The sequence below is a fragment of the Populus euphratica genome, unplaced genomic scaffold (genome assembly GCF_000495115.2).
Source record: "Populus euphratica unplaced genomic scaffold, PopEup_1.0 scaffold14.1, whole genome shotgun sequence".
Taxonomy (NCBI): Eukaryota; Viridiplantae; Streptophyta; class Magnoliopsida; order Malpighiales; family Salicaceae; genus Populus; species Populus euphratica.
In genome coordinates, this window is record NW_011499876.1 from 360,557 (window position 1) to 380,591 (window position 20,035).

At 30.1% G+C, this 20,035-nt stretch overlaps 1 protein-coding gene across 1 annotated transcript; it reads right to left on the reverse strand.

Moving 5' to 3' along the window:
- Positions 1-12,234: 12,234 nt before the first annotated feature.
- Positions 12,235-15,654, reverse strand: COBL6 (COBRA-like protein 6 precursor). The gene is made up of 6 exons (XM_011030003.1): positions 15,245-15,654; positions 15,008-15,087; positions 13,547-13,997; positions 13,301-13,454; positions 12,885-13,150; positions 12,235-12,600 (listed from the first exon to the last, which is right to left on the reverse strand). Exons 1-6 carry the CDS (start codon positions 15,303-15,305, stop codon positions 12,320-12,322), a joined length of 1,293 nt encoding a protein of 430 aa, XP_011028305.1. The 5' UTR covers positions 15,306-15,654; the 3' UTR covers positions 12,235-12,319.
- Between the last annotated feature and the right edge of the window lie 4,381 nt (positions 15,655-20,035).

Sequence of the window (20,035 nt, forward strand, 5' to 3'; positions counted from 1 at the left end):
TTCCTTCCCTATCTTAATTTGATAATTAATCTTCATGTGCACCTGGTGGTTATCGAGCAGGCAGATGACTCACCGGAGGTGATAACTAAGAAAGAGGTTTCTATTTTGGCCTCTCCTGCATGTTCAAGTTATCAGAACTCAGGGAATCTGTATCCATTTCTGATCCATTTAGAATGTACACTTCGGAATCTAATGTAGTTTTGAAGGATCTTGAGGCCTTGTTGAATATGCATTGTCCCAAATTTGTTATTCTTAGGAAACTCTTGTAAAATCTGTTCAGTGAAATCCATGCTTGCCTCCTGCACTGTTTAAATGATGAGAATTATTTTGAGCAGGGAACGTTTGGCTGGTTGGAAATAAAGCTCTTTTGCCTGCTTTAGCTTCAAATTTATAGAATTGCTTTTGCTCAAGTTGGGGAAAGGATTGCTTGATGCTTTCCATAGATTACTTGTAACACTATTGAATAAAATTCACCGTCCAGTTCAGAGGTAAACCCTGCTGAGAAAAGCTGAGCTTTAACTTCCAGGAAATGATTAGGATGGGTAGGAGGTGTTCATTTGATCGAGCAGAATAATTAATTAAAAAATTAACTAGCACGAGCAGAATAATCGATAAAATTAATTAAAAAGTTAACTAGAAAATCTAATTTTTTTTTTTGGTTAGATATTGATGGGTTTCAAATGATAAAAACTCAAAAAGTTACACCAAACTAAACCGATAAAAAACTTAGTATATATAATAAATTGAGGTATAAATACTAACCCTAAATATATGTCCTCTCTCATTTTTTTATTCTTTTATTAAACGTGTTTAAGATATAATTATAACTTAACAGTTATGAGACATAAACTTTTTTTTTCATTCTTTTGCTAAATGTGTTTGAGATATAATTATAACTTAACAATTACAAGACATAAACAAACCTAAAAGAAAAAAGGTTCATAATTTGGGTTAGATCCTAAGGGTGGAGGGGAGGTGTATGGGAAGCATGTGAAGGACTCTCAACATCATAATACCCTGGCTAGTCATGAGGGCTGTACTTTGTAGGTCATGGGAATTACTTTGAAGCTGTATAATTATCTCATCTTTTTCAACCAACTTTTCATATAGATTTGGCGAGAAAGGCTTATAAATCCATTAGGATACGTTGAGTCATACGAGGAGGATGCATAAGATGTGCCCAGAGGATAACTAGCTAGATAGGTTCTCTAAACGAGGTTGCTTGTAAAAAAAAATTGTTCTTCTAAAAGGAATAATGATCCTAAAAGGGGTTACAAGAAACCAATGAGGAAATGCTTAAGCTATTCCAAAATGCATATCTCTCCTTTAAACACCACCTTCATCGAAATCCTTGCAATCATCCAAGGTAAGGAGTTCATTTGATATCCTTCACCTTGAAGCCTTCTCCCAACACCCTCACATCAAAGAAATATTGTATTTTTCATAAAGAAAAAAGATATGACACCAAAGATTGTTATGTCTTGAAAAAAAAATTAAAATGTTGATAGTTAATGGTTATCTTTATTAGTTTCTAAAGAAGAATTCTTACCCAAAACAAAATAGAGAAGAGCCTGGTTAATGTGTAATAACTCTTCTCGAGATCAATATGAATTTAAGGGTAGGTAAGAGGTGACTTTAACAATAGAAAGAGAAAGCATGCAAAGTAAGTCCTCATAGCTGCTAAACTGTTGGATTAATGGCACAAGCCAATACTCTTGAAGATGGGGAATATACGACTTTTCCATATAAAAATGCCCTTGTCATGACTACTATTATCTCTAATCACAAAGTACATCGGGTGTTAGTAGATGATAACAGAGCAGTGAAAATCCTCTTTATAGAAGCATGTCCCAAATTAGAATCCCTTATTTAAAACTGATACTAGTGAAGAGTCCTCTCAATGAGATAAAGGGTTCAAGTATTCTAGTGAAAGGAGTTTTGAAACTACTTGTTATGATTGTTATTCCCTTGAGATGTACCTCATACCAACAATGTTTCATTATGAATTATTTAACGTTGGCTTATAATGTCATCTTAGGAAGATCTTTACTACACCTAATCAATGTTGTAATCAATACTACATACTTGACATTAAAGTTCCTAACTCAATATAGAGTTGCCATGTTGTGGGGGGGGGGGGGGGGATTAGGTAGCCTCAAAGAAATGTGCCATTAGTTGCTTGAAAGGTAGGAAAGTGCTAATATTAGACCATTAAGGGTTTTTGAAGAAAATAATAAAAGTCAAAACTAAGGCTTTTGAGGAATTAAAAGATATATTTCAAGGGGGGTGATGAATAGGCCATCATAAAAATAGAATACACCTTGACATTGACACAATAATAATAATTGACAAAGCTCTTATAAGTTTAGAAGTTGAATTTTACAACAAATGCATCAAGCACGACAAGCATCAATCTTAAAATAGCTACTCACCAGTTAAAAGAAGAACTGGTTGCCTTCCAGTTCATCAAATAAAAAGAACTTTGGAAGGAAAAGACTGAAAGCTATAACTAAAAAAAAAAAAAGACTTTAGGCCATTGGTTTCATTAAGGGAGTGTTATACCCTGTCTAGTTGTCAAATATGGTTATGGTTAAGACGAATAATGGCAAGTGATAAATATGTGTAGATTTCATTGATTTGAACAAAGCTTGTCTAAAATATAGTTACTTGTTCCTAAAAATTGATTGTTGGTAGATGCCACTTTAGGTCTCAAATTCTTGAGCTCCTTAGATGTCAACTCAGGTTATCATCAAATCCTCATGTACTCTAAAGATGAAGAGAAAAAGACTTTCATGGGTATAGAAAGTACTTATTGCTACAGAGTAATGCCATTCGTGTTGAAAAATGCAAGGGCAACATATCAATAAATGGTTAATCAAATATTTAAGTATTAGTTAAGAAAAATTATGAAGGTACATGTTGATGACATGTTACTAATAAGCATGACTTTTGAACAACATCTTCTGGACTTTAAAGGATTTTTCTTCATCTTGAGTCCATACCAGATGAAAGTCAACCCTTCCAAATGTGTTTTCGCTATAAATAAAGGGAAATTTTTGGGTTTTCTGGTAAGCTCTGAGGAAATTGAGCTAAATTAAAAAAATAAATAAATTAAATCATAGTATACATGATGCCCCTATACAGTGTGAAGGAAGTACAACGCCTCACAAGAGGATTGACTAGCCTTAACAAATCCATTACTCACCTAGGGAATGCACTTTACCCTTTTTCAAGATATTGGATGTGTATAGTGTCGCGACGACCATCCTTTCAAAGTAAGATCTTTATGGTGATAGGTGGAAAGAATAATGAATATTTGTTTCTTATAAAACAAAAGGGATTGGAGTCGTCATTTAGCATTTTGGTCATTAGGAACCCTAAGTGATCTTAAAGTCTAGATATGGAAACTGATTATGCATACAAAGGACATATCACCCCTAGTATACCTTACCTAAGGTAAGCGATATTGTTTATTTGTCTGATATAAACTAATATATTGTTGTGTTTTCTAATCATTGAGTTATTTAATATTTAAAACTGGTCTACCTCTATAGAGTAGACCATAGGTTTAGGGGTCAAGCTTAACCATTTTAGAGTCAAAACATAAAAATAAAAGAAATTGTCATTTTATTCAATATTAAGAATACATTTTATGTATAAGTTCATAATCTTATATATTAAAAAAAACAAAATATTTTTTTGGTGTTTGAAATATAGGCTAGGATCTTATGACTGTAATAAACTAGTTATTATGCTTCTAAGACATTTAAACCATATTTCCAAGACACTAGATCATTGTACGCTCACAACAACCATTGAGGCAGATCTTTCACATACTAGAAATCTCTATATGATTGGTAAAATAGGAGAATTTAAACTTCAATACAAACCTTGACCATCCGTAAAGGGTCAAACCTTAACATACTTTATTTTTAAGTACATACTTGCCCTTGCCCATCCGTAAAGGGTCAAACCTTAACATACTTTATTTTTAAGTACATACTTGAGAATTCAAGGGATATATTTGAACCACAATCTTCAATTGAAATTTTTATTGTACTGAGTGCACTAATAAAGCAAACATAACAATCCCCTTCTTAGAACTTATATGTTGATGGATCCTCTAATATCAATAAAAATGGTGTTGGAATATTGTTGATCAATTTAAAAGAGCAAGTCTTTGAATACAACATTCAATTTGAATTCCTAGCTACAAATAATGTGTTAGAATATGAAGTTTTTTTAGCTGGTTTGCATTTGGCACAAACCCTGAATGCAAATCTATCTAGTGGTGGTTCAATATCAAGGTATATATGAAGTCAAAAAACATACGATGCAATTATATCAATAAATTTTTTTACCTCACTTGAAGAATGAAAAAATAAAAATTTCAATCATTCGTATTCGAAAAGACAACAATCAATGGGCAAACCTCTCATCAAAGTTAGACAATTTTAAGCCCTATAAAACTCCTGATGGATGTATAGGTTGAAATTATAGAAAAAACAAGTATGAGAACAAAATAAATCATTTCCATATTAATAAGCCAATAAGAGGATTAGAGAACCCTAATTAAGAATTATTTACTTAATGGAGAGATACCTTAAAATAGGAATGAAGCAACTCATTTGACTGGAAGAGTAACAACATATTGTATTCTTAATAATATTATGTATCGAAGATTTGTTTCAACTCCGTTACTTAGATGTTTATCTCTTAAATAAAACATTTATATGCTAAAAAAATACATGAGAGCATATACAAACTTTATATAGGCTCTAGAGTTTTAGCTGATTAAAGAATGAGAGTGAGTTTCTACTAGCCACCTATACTTTGTGATCTGATGAATTTAGTGAAAAAGTGTGATCAATGTTAAAGATTTGCTTTAATCTCCTAATAACTATATGTTGAAATAACTGTCAAAACATCACTATGGTTTTTTGCTTAATGGGGGATGGACATTCTAAGACCATTTTCGAAAGACATTGGTAAAAGATAATTTATCTTGGTAACTATCGACTAAAATAGGTTGAAGTAATATCCTTATCATACATCATTACTATATACTTTCATTGCTATGAAAAAATATCATATGCTATTTTGGGCTTCCAAGAGTTTTGATAACATATAATGGAACCCAATTTAATAATTACAAGAGGAAAGAACATTACCAAAGACTTCGTATTGACTATTGTTTTTTTTTTTTAATATTACATCCTCAACCAATAGCCATACAAAACTAACCAATTAAATTTTACTTAATGGATCAAAGAAGAAGATAAAAGAAGCCAAACTAGAATGGACCGAGTTGCACAATGAAATATTATAGGCTTATAGGACAACCCATAAGACCTTCATAAGAGAAACTCCATTTCATCTCACTTATGAAATTGAAGCAATAACCTAAATTAAAATAAAAACCTATAGTCCTTAAATTTAGATTTCTAAAGTAAAAAAATATAAAACCAAATTTGACAATTTGGTTATGAGAAAGTTCAAAGCTATGGATAACCGATAAAGTAGAGTGGTCAAGGTAAACACTTACTACTTGTAAGATATAAAGGAAAGATTCTCCTTCACGTCTAGCATACTGATTATTTAAAAATATATTATAGTGAATAGGGATGTAAAATTAAATTATATAATAATTTCTTTTTCATTAATCATGTTGTAAATCTCCAAGGGATTGATATATGGTCTTCTTAGTGATATATGCATGAATTTATAAGGAATTGATATGAGGTCTTTCTAAATATAATAGTTCCAACAATAATAATTATCACACTAACCCATGAACATACGTGTTGTTGAGCATCCATCTTTGCCCCAAACATGGGGCAATAGTCCATAGTCCAATAATGATATAATGATAAAGGTTAGTAATAGAAGTATATGTTTCCACTATAGGCATTGGACCTATGTGGTCGCTTAAGAAAACTTTTCTAAATATTTTTAAGTGTTGAAAATATATATTTTTCAATCATGGTCATTGGACCTATAGGATTGCTTAAAACAATATGTTAATATGCTAAAAAAGATATTTGACATACAAATCCAAAACACCTAAATTAATGAAACATAGCCTTACAGTTGGATTTAAAATTGTAAAAGCCTTTAAATATTTTTGGAAAATAAAACATATCCCAGGAGTATTTATATCCTCATATCAGGCTTCTAGGATAGATAAATCCCATTTATTATTAAGACAGCTCGGATAGGGAAGACATCAACAAAATCTAAGACTTGGCTATTTAGGAAAATTTTGTTGAAGTGAACTTGTATTCCTTTAAAGAAGTTAAATAAATACAAGTTGGATATAACCAAGAATAGATTGTCTCACATTGTCTTTGTTAGAGATGCAGATTCTCCAAACTTCATTCAAAAGACTCGGGAAGAATTCTTCAACATTGTCATCCTTAAATATGAACTCTTAAGCTCGTCCTTAAAAGCCCTCATCTCCTGCTTTAAAGTCCTTATTTCCTTTTTTAAAGCCTCTCTTACTCTTTTGAGTCTAACTATTTTTTTTTTCTAAGAATTTTATGTTATGTAGACTCTAAGAGGCATGTTTGAGCCACCAACTTCACTTTTAGTCAGCCATATCTAGTTCTAAGAGAAGTCATCTCAACATCCTGAACAACCTTCTTCTCTTTGAGTATATGCATCTTTAACTTATTAGCGCAATACTGCTCAATTGCCTTTTTTACAACTCTCTTCTTTTCAGCCCACCTACTATTAAAGTAGACACATATCATGGAGATCTAGATCGATATAACAATAACATGAACTAAATAAATAATATTTTTCTAAAATAATTAATCAATATATTAAAAAAAAAAGGTAACATGAAAACTCTCTTATACCTAAAAGGCCATGTGTCAAGTAATGATTAGATGACACAATAATTAGGATCAGTTAGAGCACTAGCGTTAGAAGATAGGGTGAGCATCTTATATAAGACGTCTATCACCTCTATTCATTTAAGACCTAAGATGTAACTTTTATGGAAAAGAATATGTCTTTGTATTTTTCTCCTCCTCACTTAAGTTAGGAAACTAAAAAGGAGTATAACTCAAGTTTAATTTGAAGAAGGCATCTTTCACCCTTATGAGATAAGGTCTTTAACCAGAAGACCTTGTGAGCATAAAAACTAGATCGATAGGAGCGGGAGTTCTAGATAGAGAGGGACCACTTCCACATTATAATCTGAAGCCATAAGCATCCTTCTATTCCATCGTGAGGCTACCTCTAGGATCACTATACTTGGGGTTGGTTTCAAAGCACCCCATAAAAAAAAGAACAAGTACCTCTTTAGAGAAGGGAACAATCACCCCCTATTACCTCACTAAAAGTCTCCTCAATAGAAGGGAAAAATATATTTGCCTTTTCAATAGGAAAGACATCCTTATAAACCTCCTCAACATAAAGGACATAGATGGGGGATTTTTTGATAACCATATGAGACATTCTTTTAACGTTTCGTCTGCGTATTAAAGGCCAACTGTCTTTCGAGGGGTTATATCCAAGAGAGTATAAGTAAAAGAAGCGTGGACAGAAAGGGCACGATTGTGAGGATATGTGGAAATATGGTTGGGTAAAAAAGTTGGAGATCCACTAGTTGTAAATCTAGCTTCCCTTAACAAAAAAAAAAGTTATAAAATGAATATATACCTTAATCAAAATAGGTGTCAAAGCAAGATTTTATCCTTAGTGCCATAAAATCCTTTGGCCATGTAGTTGATATTGAACTAGGTGTACAATGAATCTAACTTTACACACACCCTTTTCTCCTTAGTGTTAAGGAAAGACATGTCATTCACACCAGTTGGGGGTACTCTAGAATAATACGTATAACCCTAAATGTCACTATACCCATCTTATAGCTTTGTCGTTCCATTGTAGCTCATCACCCCCCATTGCTCTCTATATTTCTTTAATTGAGATGACTTCCCTTTGATAGTCTCTATCATAGGCCCTTTTATCTTATTAATAAAATTTTAAAAAAAAAGATAAAGGAAGGAAGGCCCCCTTTTAGCACTATTGATTAGGGTGTAACACTACCTAAAAATCCTGATAGTAGGTTCCTCATCTAACATTTTAAAGAACTTGTCAAATACCGATAAGATGGCCTACCAATTAGGGTGGACTCAATTATAACATTCAAATACTTCCTTTATAAAGCGTTGTAAAAGAAATAACTACCCAAACTCGTACAAGTAAATGAGAGCTATAATTATAAATCTGCCTCCACTGTGCTTATTAGTGACCTCTGAAACACGATCATCAGATCCCGGTAATAAGACCATATAATCTCCTGGTTGTTAGAGATTGACCTCATCTATTTAGGTTGGAAATATCATGCTTTGAACATTATTAGTAGGAGTTTTGGTAACATGTTATTTTCTTTTTAGGCTTGAAACCTCTTAAAGTTTTCTATCTTCCCTAACTTTAAAGGGATAAGGTAGGGAAGTTTTAGTCCTAAGTTGTGGGTCAATCCTAATAATCAATGATCTTTGACGAGTGCTGTCAGTTTCTTACCTAAAGGTAAAATTTCCCTCAATAAATATTACCTTTTTCCCCTTTTTAGATGCCGTTTTAAATTTCTTTAAAAAAACCAAAAAAAAAAAAACTTAAACAATAAGCTTATAAGAAAAGAAGAAGAAGAAGATTTGGTTTACCTAAACAAGAAAAGTTATTTTTGTGACAAAGTAGACTTGTTCATATGTCTTAAACCTTTTAAGTTAAGGAAATATAGATAATTTTTGGTAGAAGTAAAAAAAAAGCTATATGAAATGAAGTATTTTTTTTTTATGTACGAGTCACCTGGAAGGCTAAAAGCTGATAAATATTCATTGTGCGTCATTTAGTGGTCTTCCTAAGATGTTTGTTTTCTCTTCCCTGGGTAATTCTTTCAAATTAACACAAGCTTAGATACCGCTCCTCAAAAGAGGACAAAATGTATCCTGACTAATAACCTCCTAAGATGCCTCTTAAGCCTCTATATGTGTTACACATTAAAACCTTGGGGGGTTAATTGATAAGGTAAATGTTTTTTGCATATCTTTTACAAACTTGGAAGAGTCTATAATAAGGTGGGTCCGACAATATGCTAGACTTCAAATAATTGGGTTTCGTGATCAACCAAACCCAACAAAACATGGGTTTGGCGAGATGCAAAATCCAATTTATTTTGGTTAAATCGTCAGTTATATCCAAGAAAACAGGGGTCTGACAAGATGTTATACCCAACATACTAGGGTTTTGTCTTCAGAACAAACATCACTTGTTCTTGGAATCTAAGGCTCTTTTAAGTCATTTCGTATCTTTCCCATAAAGTTATTGACTTTATTATTTAAGGTTCTTTAAGTCCTCCTGGTTGGAATTGTTTTGCAAGTACTTAAAGCTTTATCATTAATTTGGTGTTTCATGAGCTAAAGAGAAGAAAATTATTTACTTAAATATCTTGATTAACCATTATCCATAAACTAAATAACCTATTTTATAAATATTTTGGGTTATAGAACACCATGAATTCTTATATCCTAAAACAAGTTAATTATATTACTGAGTTTTCAATCTATTCTTTTGACTATTTTTCATGTTGAAATCTTGATAAATATTATTTAATTTGCACATCACTAATTTTATTCAAAATAATCTTCCAAATGAATAGGGTGGCGCAAATCACTTATCTATTACCACCCCCTCTCTCCCTTTAGCTGGTTTTAAAGTCTATGGGTGTAGATCTAACAAGCTCGAGCTTGATATTTATACAAACTAATATCAAATTATTGTAAGTGGTAAAACATAGATTTCATAAATACACACACATATATATAAAGTAGTCGTCACATGTTTACATGAAAATTTTGTATTAAATGCTTTGTTTGTACAACATTACTCTTATCAAATAAATTAATGACCAATATTCATAATTATACTGCTTGGTTCCCTAAGATTTTACTTGTGGCTTAGTTTGTCTAATCAAATCAATATTGTGACCGTACCATTGCTAAAAATATAGATGACCTACGAAAAGCAAGCACTTCATAGACACTTATCTATATACAACAACAATTAACATACAAAATAACATACAAACAAGTAGTAGTAAGATCCTGTAAATCATAATCAATCAAAGAAGTATTGAATATATAGATTTAAATGTAATTTTCTCTTTTCTTGTACTAATTATGGTCTATTAACTGAAATCTTATTGTATTTATGGCTTATTCTCAAACTTATAGGCTGATTTTTTTTGTGTGTAATTGACTAGACATTTCAACAAAAGAGCCAAATATGAGCTTACAAAAATGGTAATATTTGCATAGCCTTTTTTTCACAATAGTGAGAACACACATGCGCGTGCATGCACGCACACACGCATGATAAAAGTCCTTCCACTGCTAATTCATGTGAATGATTCCACGTGATAAAAGTCCTTCCCTTACCAATTCTGGATTTACATTGAGCATGCCTACAAGTTATGCACTCGATAAAATCTATACTTTCAAGATAGTACAATATGCAAAAGTTTGGACACATGTTAATTTTCTAGTATCCCAGGCCAATGAGTCTTATCATGGATATATTAGCGTTAAAGTTTTCTTTCAGCCTGTTTCCTTAAGGTAAAATGATTATTGCTTGTTTAATGATTCTATCGTAACCAACTTTACTCAGCATATGATTTGACTTGATGGTAAACATCTTTGCAATAATTGATAATTTACTATGATTTGTGCATTTATCCCATAATGGTTCATCAAAGTCTTTTAAAAGATTAAAAAACATAGTCGTGTTTGTATTTAGTCCTCCATCTATGATGAAACATTCATTTGTATAATCCTGACTCATACTCCTATGAAGATTACTATTATCATCTACAACCCAATATACATTGCTAGAACTAAAGGTTAACCCAACAATCCTTTCTACCATGGTCTCGTTAGGAGCATATAGTTCTCCGTGTGCAAACTAACATAAATATTTCTCTATGAACTTTTTTTTATAAAAGATGCATCATAATAATATTTAGATTAAGAAATTTTTTATTTTTACACCTCTTACATAAACATCTAACATTGTCTCTACTAATATTTCTTGGATTAAATAATATGTAATTAATAAACCCTCAACTTCATTACAATAATCCATCATACACAACCCTTTAGGTGAAACTTGATACATCCAAGCTCGATCATCTATTACTTATATCAAACCTATATAGAATATTGGTAACATGTATTAATTAATTATGTGAACTAAATAAATCGGCTAATATTGGTTTAACTCAAACTTATTCAATATGTTTTAATAGTATCCATAAATCATTATTAATTTTTTATAAAAATTCAAATTCCTCCACATTTACTAAAATTATCAACTTGACAACAAGATTGATAAAATATAAAATGTACTCATTAAATAAGTTATTATTTAGTTCATTGCAAAACACTTAAGTTACAAAATAAAAATTAATTTCATCAAATTACAAACAAATATAATTTTTTAAAATCTCAAAGAAACCCTAACATGTGCAAATCATATAATAAATTTATATGGGAAAACTAGAAAAATAAGTAAATACACAAAGAAATGATACATATTACATCTAAATACCATAAAAATTAACGTTTTAAAAATGAGTTAAAACAAAAAAAATAGGTAGTTTTGTTTACTTGATGTGAAGATTCTAAAAAAATAAACTAGAATGGGGATTCTGATAGATTGAGTATTGGGGTGGTTGGATTTATGGTGATGGATGTTTGATTTGTGATAAAAGATGATGAGTTTGTTGTTATTTGCAAAGATAGAAAAAAAAAAAGAAATGGAGGAAAGGAAAGGGTAATTGCTCGTTAAATCCTAACTTAAATCTTTTTGATGACTTTATTGATGGATATTAGTGATAATTTTATTTTGTTAATAATATTTTCTATAAAATGACATGTTATTTTTTTAAATTATAATTCTCTGAGTATATATTGATGAATTATTTATGTTAGTAGGTAAGAGTGGTATAGCAATGATCTAATTCATTAATAAATATTGTAATTTAACAATGGAGTTATTTTTGTAAGTATTTTTATTTTTATTTTTTATTTTTTTAATAATAAACCTAATTTTAACCACCAAAATATAATTTGAAATTTGTGCGCCACAACTCTATATCATGAGTGCGTTTCACCATGTATTTGTTTTTTCCGAGGGAATTGTGTATAGCGAACCATAGTAACCTAGTAAAGCACAATCTCAAAATTATTTCTTTTGAACAATGGCAGTGAGCTTATCTAAACAAAAAACAAATACTAATGTGGAGACAATTTTAGAGCATAAATGTGAGAAACAAAGAGAAAAGAATTATGAAAGGTGTGGTAGCAGAGGCACTATGCCCCATGTTGGGCAGCGATGGATATTCATCCGGTGGAGGCATGACACATTCATCACCATTAAATTGAATCTTTCTAGGGAAACCCCAACCTTCTCTGAAAGTAAAAATCCCTGGATCTTTGCGTAGTAAAATTTCAGTCTGTAAATTCCCATCCTTTCCTTCTTGTAGTAAAATGTCATTGTAAAAAGGAAGCCCCCAAAACATCCCAGTATCATCTGTGCATGGTAATTTCATGTCAAAACACAATTAATGATATAATGACAATTGATGAATGCAGGTTAAGTTTGCATCTCGTTAGCGTCTTTAAAGAAAGAAGAGTGGAGACAGAAATGAAAAAAACATATTTGATTATAAAAACAGATACGCAGATAAAAAAATAAATATGTTTATGGGATAATTTTACAGTTAATTTATATTCTTTCAAAATAAAAAGTACATGGACGATCTCTCTTCGCTAGATCACTAATATGATAGAAGCTAGCTTTGTGCAACAACTTACTGATATATCCGTATCGATTGAGGGGTGCGTAGTTGAAGCTGAAAACCTGTGTCAGACTTTGCAGGTTGGGATGTAGCACCACCAAGTTCCATTCTGAATAATTTTTCATGATGTGAAAATTTGTAACTGTCATTTTAGCCCTCCAATATTGTTTGTAACTTTCTTTCAGATGCCAATGCACCCTTATTGGGCACATATGCTCTGAACACCTTACTACAGGTGTTGGATCTTGATTTTGTTTCAGCAATGGTGGGGTCTCACCATACCTGCCAGTTTTCACAGAGCTTAATTCCCTTCTACACAAATAATGATCAGTTGATCTGCAAATTCAAGACACTAAAATCTTTTTGAAGTGTGTTACCAAGCGAGCCCTACACATGATGAAAAAAATGTTAAAAAACGTCGGGGAGATATACTTTACACATTTTGTTCCAGGTTGTCCTTTGCAGCCGCAGCTGCATCTGGGGCACGAAACAATAGTTTGATTGTAGAATGCAGACAAGGAAACACAACATCTTGGTGTAGGTGATGCTAAACTCTGGGAGTACACGCAGGTCACATTCCATGTCGCTTCAAGAAAACAGAACAGCGAAATTTACCAAAAAGATGAAAGGATTAAACTCTTGTCATGGAAAAAGTCTTAAAGTTCTGAAACTGGTTACCAAGAGCCTGTGTCCATCGCCGGCCTCCATCTGTTGTGTACCTGCTGGGTTCTACCTTAACTGCACCCCCACAACTATAGCCTGGAACTCCAAGTGTGAAATTTTCCGGCATTATAAATTGGGAATTGGTGCCAGAACCTCCGACAGCCATCTGAAAAGTAGCAACATACTTGGAAGGATCTTGCTTCATGGATGACAGTACACCTCCCTTGCAACAATTTTGGGTTTGGGCATTATAATTGGTTCCGGGAAGAAGGTCTACGATGAATGGCTCCTTCTCACAGCAATGAGGAAGGGTTGATTCCTTGAATTCAGTGCAGTTTCCTTGCTCAGTAGCCTCAGCTCCCTGCATTGACCATATCACCTCTTTGCCTTTCCATGCCCAATTCAATTTCCAGCCAGGTGGCTCCACATGGCGATATTGTTGGAAGTTATAAATTGATACCATCAGCTTAAAGAATAGAAAACAAATGTCATAGACCGATTTGCATATAATTATTAAAATTTATGGTGATTAACATTGTGCTTGATAGTAATGACAAGAGCTATAGTAATCCCAATTTTATAGTTATTATTCTTATGGTTGTAAATTGTAATGGCAGATAAGTGATTATAATTATATAATAGTTGTAAAAATAATTATAAATATTAAATAGAAATATGATGATAATTACAGCTAACCAAAATAATAATGATGATAATATTATGACAAACATTATCATGATGCTAATTGTTAGAAACATAGATGATCATGATGATGATGCAATGATATTTTTACATAAAAAAATTAAAATAAAAAATTATCTTTCATTGTTTTTAGAGGATATTAATATTTAAAATTATTTTCTTTTTAAAATTAAACATATTTTCCCACCATGATACCAAACAATATATTATATTTTTTATTATCTGAGGCTCCTCGGTGGGATCTTTGATTGGATATGAACACTCCTTTCTCCTAGGACAGAACGGGCCTGTCGAGTGATGTCATGGTGACCAATGGTTGGACAGAATTAAACAACGAAGACTAAGATTTTTGTCGAGCCCACAAGCACCAGACCGTGTTAGAAGCAGACAAACCGTGCTTGGCTCAGCAGTTCTCTCTTAGGTTCCGGATTATCACACGTACATCATGCACTTCGTTCTTCTTTATTGCTAGTCGAGAAACAAGAAAAATAGTGCTAGGATTTCCTGCTTTTTCTACAAATCAGTTTTTTCTTACAAGCAAATCGCGAGGATGATGGAACAACTATAGTTTTTCTTGGATGGTTCAAGATTCAATGAACACCACACAAGTAATTGAAAAACTTATACAGTGGAAAACAAGAATGCCTCTAATCCAACACCCAAAAACAAATATATCACAAGGGAATAACATGTTAAGAAAAGGGAACAAAAATAAAAACAAAATATTGGGAAAAACATATGTTAGAGAATAATGAAAACATAATCGCAGCTTACATTATTTGTACCGGAATTTGATAGAAGAAGATCCCATTTGATGGTTATGTTGCCATAAGGATCAAGTGGGTCAAACCCATCTGCACAAATTCCATTGAGATTCACCAAGTCTCAGTTCATTGAAACATTCATGGCTCTTAATTGGCAAAATTCAACAAGATCATAAAATTCTATTAAAAAAAGAAAGAAATAATAAGATTTGAAACTATGTCGGAAAATTAAAAAGAGGGTACTCACAAGAAGGTGATATAGAGCTAACAAGAGAGAAGAAGAAGATCAAAATCAAGACCATGCCCATTAATCCTTACTCAAACAAAAATGAAAAAAATAGGTTTAAAAACCTTCAAGAAAATCAACTCCTCTTCATATATATCTCCTATGAAACACCATATGCCTAACAGATAACAAAGAAACCAAACTTTTCTCTCTTTTTTCCACAAGAACACACAGGGAGTGTCTTGTTTCTTCACAGTCTGTATGGTTTGAGAGAAATGAAAGAAAATGGAGTAGTCTAGTCAGTCTGTTTTGTGTCTCAAAAATAGATTGTTTGGCTTAACTCTCTAAAAGACAAATAAGTAAAGGAAAGAAATAAAATTATAATTAATGCTGAGTGATAGGAGGACTTGGAAATGGCTAAATTTAGGGAGTGCTGGGCTGTGCATGCACTGTGATCTGTGAAGAGAGATAGATAGATGCATTCAAAGTTCACGCGTTATATTCTGGGGCACTTGGCTGCCGCTTGGGTCTCAGGGAAATGCACTTGCTTTTAAGAATTTTGCACTATATACTTTTATTGTTAAAAATTGAAAAAAAATAAAAAAAAAATAAAAGAAAGGAAAGGAATCTGCAATATTTTGTTATTTCCTCCTTTTTTCCAAAATAATTTAATTGCTTAATTATTTTTTATTATATATATAGTTTAATAAATTACAATATTGATACTTGTAAATATTTTTGGATTTAGTTGTCTAATGAATTTTGATATATATGTTCAATAAATTTCAGTATTGATATTTGTAAATATTTATCGTCTTTTCCTTCGTAGCATTTTAGGATTGTGATAGTTCCAAGTAAAGTGCCAATGTAGCAGTATTATATACATGAGAGATGATTCAGGGAACCCGTTTTATGTTCTTTGGAGTTTCATTAATTTATAATAAAATTATCATTATCTTAGTTTTTGTGATTTTTTTTTAAAGAAAGAAATTTTATAATAATATATATAATTGACAACGACAAAAACACAAATAAAAAAATAATTAGTCAGAAAAACAGAATTAAAGTTAAAAAGAATCATGACACAAATCTCTAATTCATAATTTTATTATTGTGTAATACTCTTCAAGTAATTTATCTCTTTAAGAGATTTATAAATCCTTAAATAAACTCTAAAACTACCCTAAGCAAACTAAAAAACCTAAAAATAAAGAAAAAGTAATAAAATTTTTAAACAAACTAAGAAAAATAAAATTATTAAGTATAATATTTAATTTCCTAAAGTAATTAGAAAAAAATTTCTAAAATCTCATCCTGCATCAATCTCTCTAAGTTGAAAAGATCTTATTTTCGAGTTCGAATTATTTTTGTATTATTTTTGTCTCAATTTCATGGATAATTAATCAAGAGTTTCCAACTCTTTAGATGCTCGGTTTTTCCGTTATAAATATTATATATGTCAATAACATGCATAATCTCTCTAACAATGAAACCACTATCAACATTAGAAGGAGATTTAAAAATTTGTTTCACGATTTTTGTCTAAAGTACAATAATATCAACTTTGACCCCACCAAAATTCTCCTAAAGCACATGTGTGGCATACATTCATAATATGCTTATTTAAAAACCAAGAATTTTCTCCTTACAAACATCACAAACCAAGAATTTTGGTTCTAAATCTTCTACTTCAACATCATCTTCAACATCCCTATCAAATTTTGGTGGTTAATTCCAACCCACAAAGAAATTAAAATCACCAAAATTTTTAATTTCAACATCGTATTTATTTTGATCAAGAAGTTATTTTTTCTATTCATATCTCTGAAATAGATTTTTAAAATTAGTCATGAATTTATTATCACTCTTCTCATGATCCTCTCGGCTCCTCACCTCTACCATCTAACGATTTAATTTTGCAATATGTCTCCATATATCTTCTATCATCATATCTTGAATAATTTTTTTTATTTTGCAATTTATCTCTACATAGTTTATCACCGGTTACTGAACATCTCTTTCTTGATAGGAAATATCACCATCCTTTTATACATAAACATGTCATGTTCTCCTACCTCTTCCATGTATGGTTATTGCAATACACAAGAACCAAATAACCACTGAATTCGTTGGACTATGATATCAACTGACATAAATGGTAACACAAATAAGAAGAAAACAAGTTTGAATAACATAAATAAAGCTAAATTGGGTTTTCATACATAGTACTTATTTATAATTTTATTACTGAATATTTCTCTTCAAGTAATATGTCTCACTATAAAGTTTACAAGTCCTTAAATAAATCCAATACTAAACTTGAAAATAAAGGAAAAGCAATAAAAATCTAAAACAAATTAAAAAAAATAAAATTATTAAGCATAATATTTAATTTTCTAATTAAAATAGAGAAAAAAATATTTTTTCTAAAAACTCCTCTTGTATCATAATTAATATACAAGAGAACTCTCTTAATAAAGACAATAAAACCGATTTACATCTAAGATTAAATAAGTTAAAAAAAGAACATATAATAAAAATTTTATTTAGAGACTAAAGATCTAGATTTTAGATCTAAAATATAAAAGCTATTTTACAAGTGAATGAACAACTAACATGCTCTTTTTTTTTTTACAATCCATCAATAGCTTTGCTACCTTATTTATCTTCCATTTAATACTCTTTTTTTCTTAGCAAGAGTTTTGAAGACTGGTTTATTAAGGATCTACATAAAACTTTTAGTGTAATACAAAGACTCATGAAAGTATAAAAGAACACAAAAAACAAAATCAAACAACAAATTAAAACTAAGGAAATTACCAGATAAACAGAACAAACACACACGTAAAAAAAAATTAAAGCAAGAATACTTAGATATAGAATTATTGCAAAAAAAAAAACCAAAAAAAAATATACAACAACTAAAGAAAAAACTAAAAGAAAAACAAAGTTGATTAAACATGTTCACATAAACAAATTTAGTTCAATTGTTGATTAAATAATAAAATTCTCTAAATTAATTATCGCTTTGTGTATACAAGTGTAAGGATTGACTAATATACTAAAAAAAAGTTGAATCAACTTAATGGTTTATATAAATAGTGAAGCTGGTTCGTTTGATTTTTTCCTTTTTGTTTCTTTTTTTTCTTTATATATTTTATTTTTCATATGCAAAAAGTGTTCGGGGATTTTTTTATTAGGAATTACAGAATGATTTTGCAAATTAAACATTTATTGGTTTTTGAAAAATAAAAAAAAAATAAAAAAATTAAGGACTAAATTTAACAAAACAAAAAAACTCCATATACTTTTCAATTTATCTATTGTTTAGTCCCTGAAATTTTAGCATTTTATATTTTAGTCCAAAACTTCTGTTTTCTTAAGTTTGGAAGTTGAGAGAGGAGAAAGAAAGTAATCAAAAAATATTGAAAAAAGAGAAAGTTGTCAATTATTAACATTTCAATTACTAAAATAAATGATCTTAGTGTTAAAAAACTAGATTTTCAAGGGAGTTCGATGAATGTAATTTCTCACTTTCATAATGCTAAAAAAGTATATCGAGATACTAATTTTATTATTTGGTTATTTTAATAGGGATTATAGGCTATTTTGTGGTTGCAAAAGGAGTTATCAAGGCTTATAGGTTTTTTTTAGGTGTTTTCATATTAAAAAAGATTGAAAAAAATAGTTTTGAGATTTTCAAAACTAAAACCCTGATTTTTCATTCATCAAAGGTGATAAAAGAATATTAAAGTTAGCAACAAGTTGTCTATCACAACAAATGAATATCTTTTGCCATAATCGATGACTTGTTATCCCTAAAAGCATGAATAACAAGTCATTTAGTTCATTAAAAAACTAAAAACACATAAAAATCAACACAAGTGTACATAGACTTTTTGGTAGCTGACTAAACGTGTGAGTTTGGCCTTCCAAACCCAAGAGTATATAATTTATACTTGAATTTAAAGTATATTATTATAATGATTGAAGCTATAAAATCAAACATTTGTTTAAATGAATAATGATAAGTAAATCATCAAACTTTACTATTTTATAGGAGTACAATCAAATCAGTTGTAAATATTAAAGTAGAATTCAACAAAAGAAAAGACAAGTGGGCCTAAAAATAAAAATTATTTATTTTTAGTAAAAAAGTAACATCTAAAATTAAAAATTAAAAGACATAAATTAAAAGAAAAATTTAGGGTTAAATATTTATACACTCATGATTAGCTTTCTATGTTAATAATTAATTAATCTCAATAAAAAAAAAGTAATTGCTCAATATATATATATATATATATATATCATAAGCATAAAAAAACATCTTTGCATTACTTAATTTAAAAAATCATGATACAATAAAATATAATAAAATATATTAGTAATATTGACACATTCTTTTATCGAGCTATTGCAATGAGTTAAAAAGGCTTGTTGATTTCTATAATATATTTCACATATTAAATAATATAAAAGAAAGGTGTGCGTGTGTTTTGATATATTATAATATAGATTTTAGAAACACATTAGGATATTTAATCCAGGGAGCTTTTCGGTTAGGTGTCAAAGGGTTGTTTAAAAATATAATTATGGTTATATTTAAAAAAATTATTTTAAAAATCAGTATATCAAAACATAAAAATATTAAATTTTTTAAAAATATAAATACAACCACGTTTCCAAACATAATTATAAACACGCGAACAAATATTTGAAAATATATTAGTTATTTTTTAAAATATTTTTATTTAAAAATATAATAAAATAATATTTTTTATTTTTAAAAAACTATTTTTAATGTGAGTA

What these genes read in the sequence shown, in the direction of transcription:
- COBL6 (XM_011030003.1), bottom strand. Translation starts at nt 15,305, where the DNA reads ATGGGCATGGTCTTGATTTTGATCTTCTTCTTCTCTCTTGTTAGCTCT. An exon ending in GCGATGGACACAGGCTCTTG is followed by an intron (nt 13,455 to 13,546) that starts GTAACCAGTTTC and finishes GTTTTCTTGAAG; the next exon opens with CGACATGGAATGTGACCTGC. An exon ending in CAATCGATACGGATATATCA is followed by an intron (nt 12,601 to 12,884) that starts GTAAGTTGTTGC and finishes TACCATGCACAG; the next exon opens with ATGATACTGGGATGTTTTGG.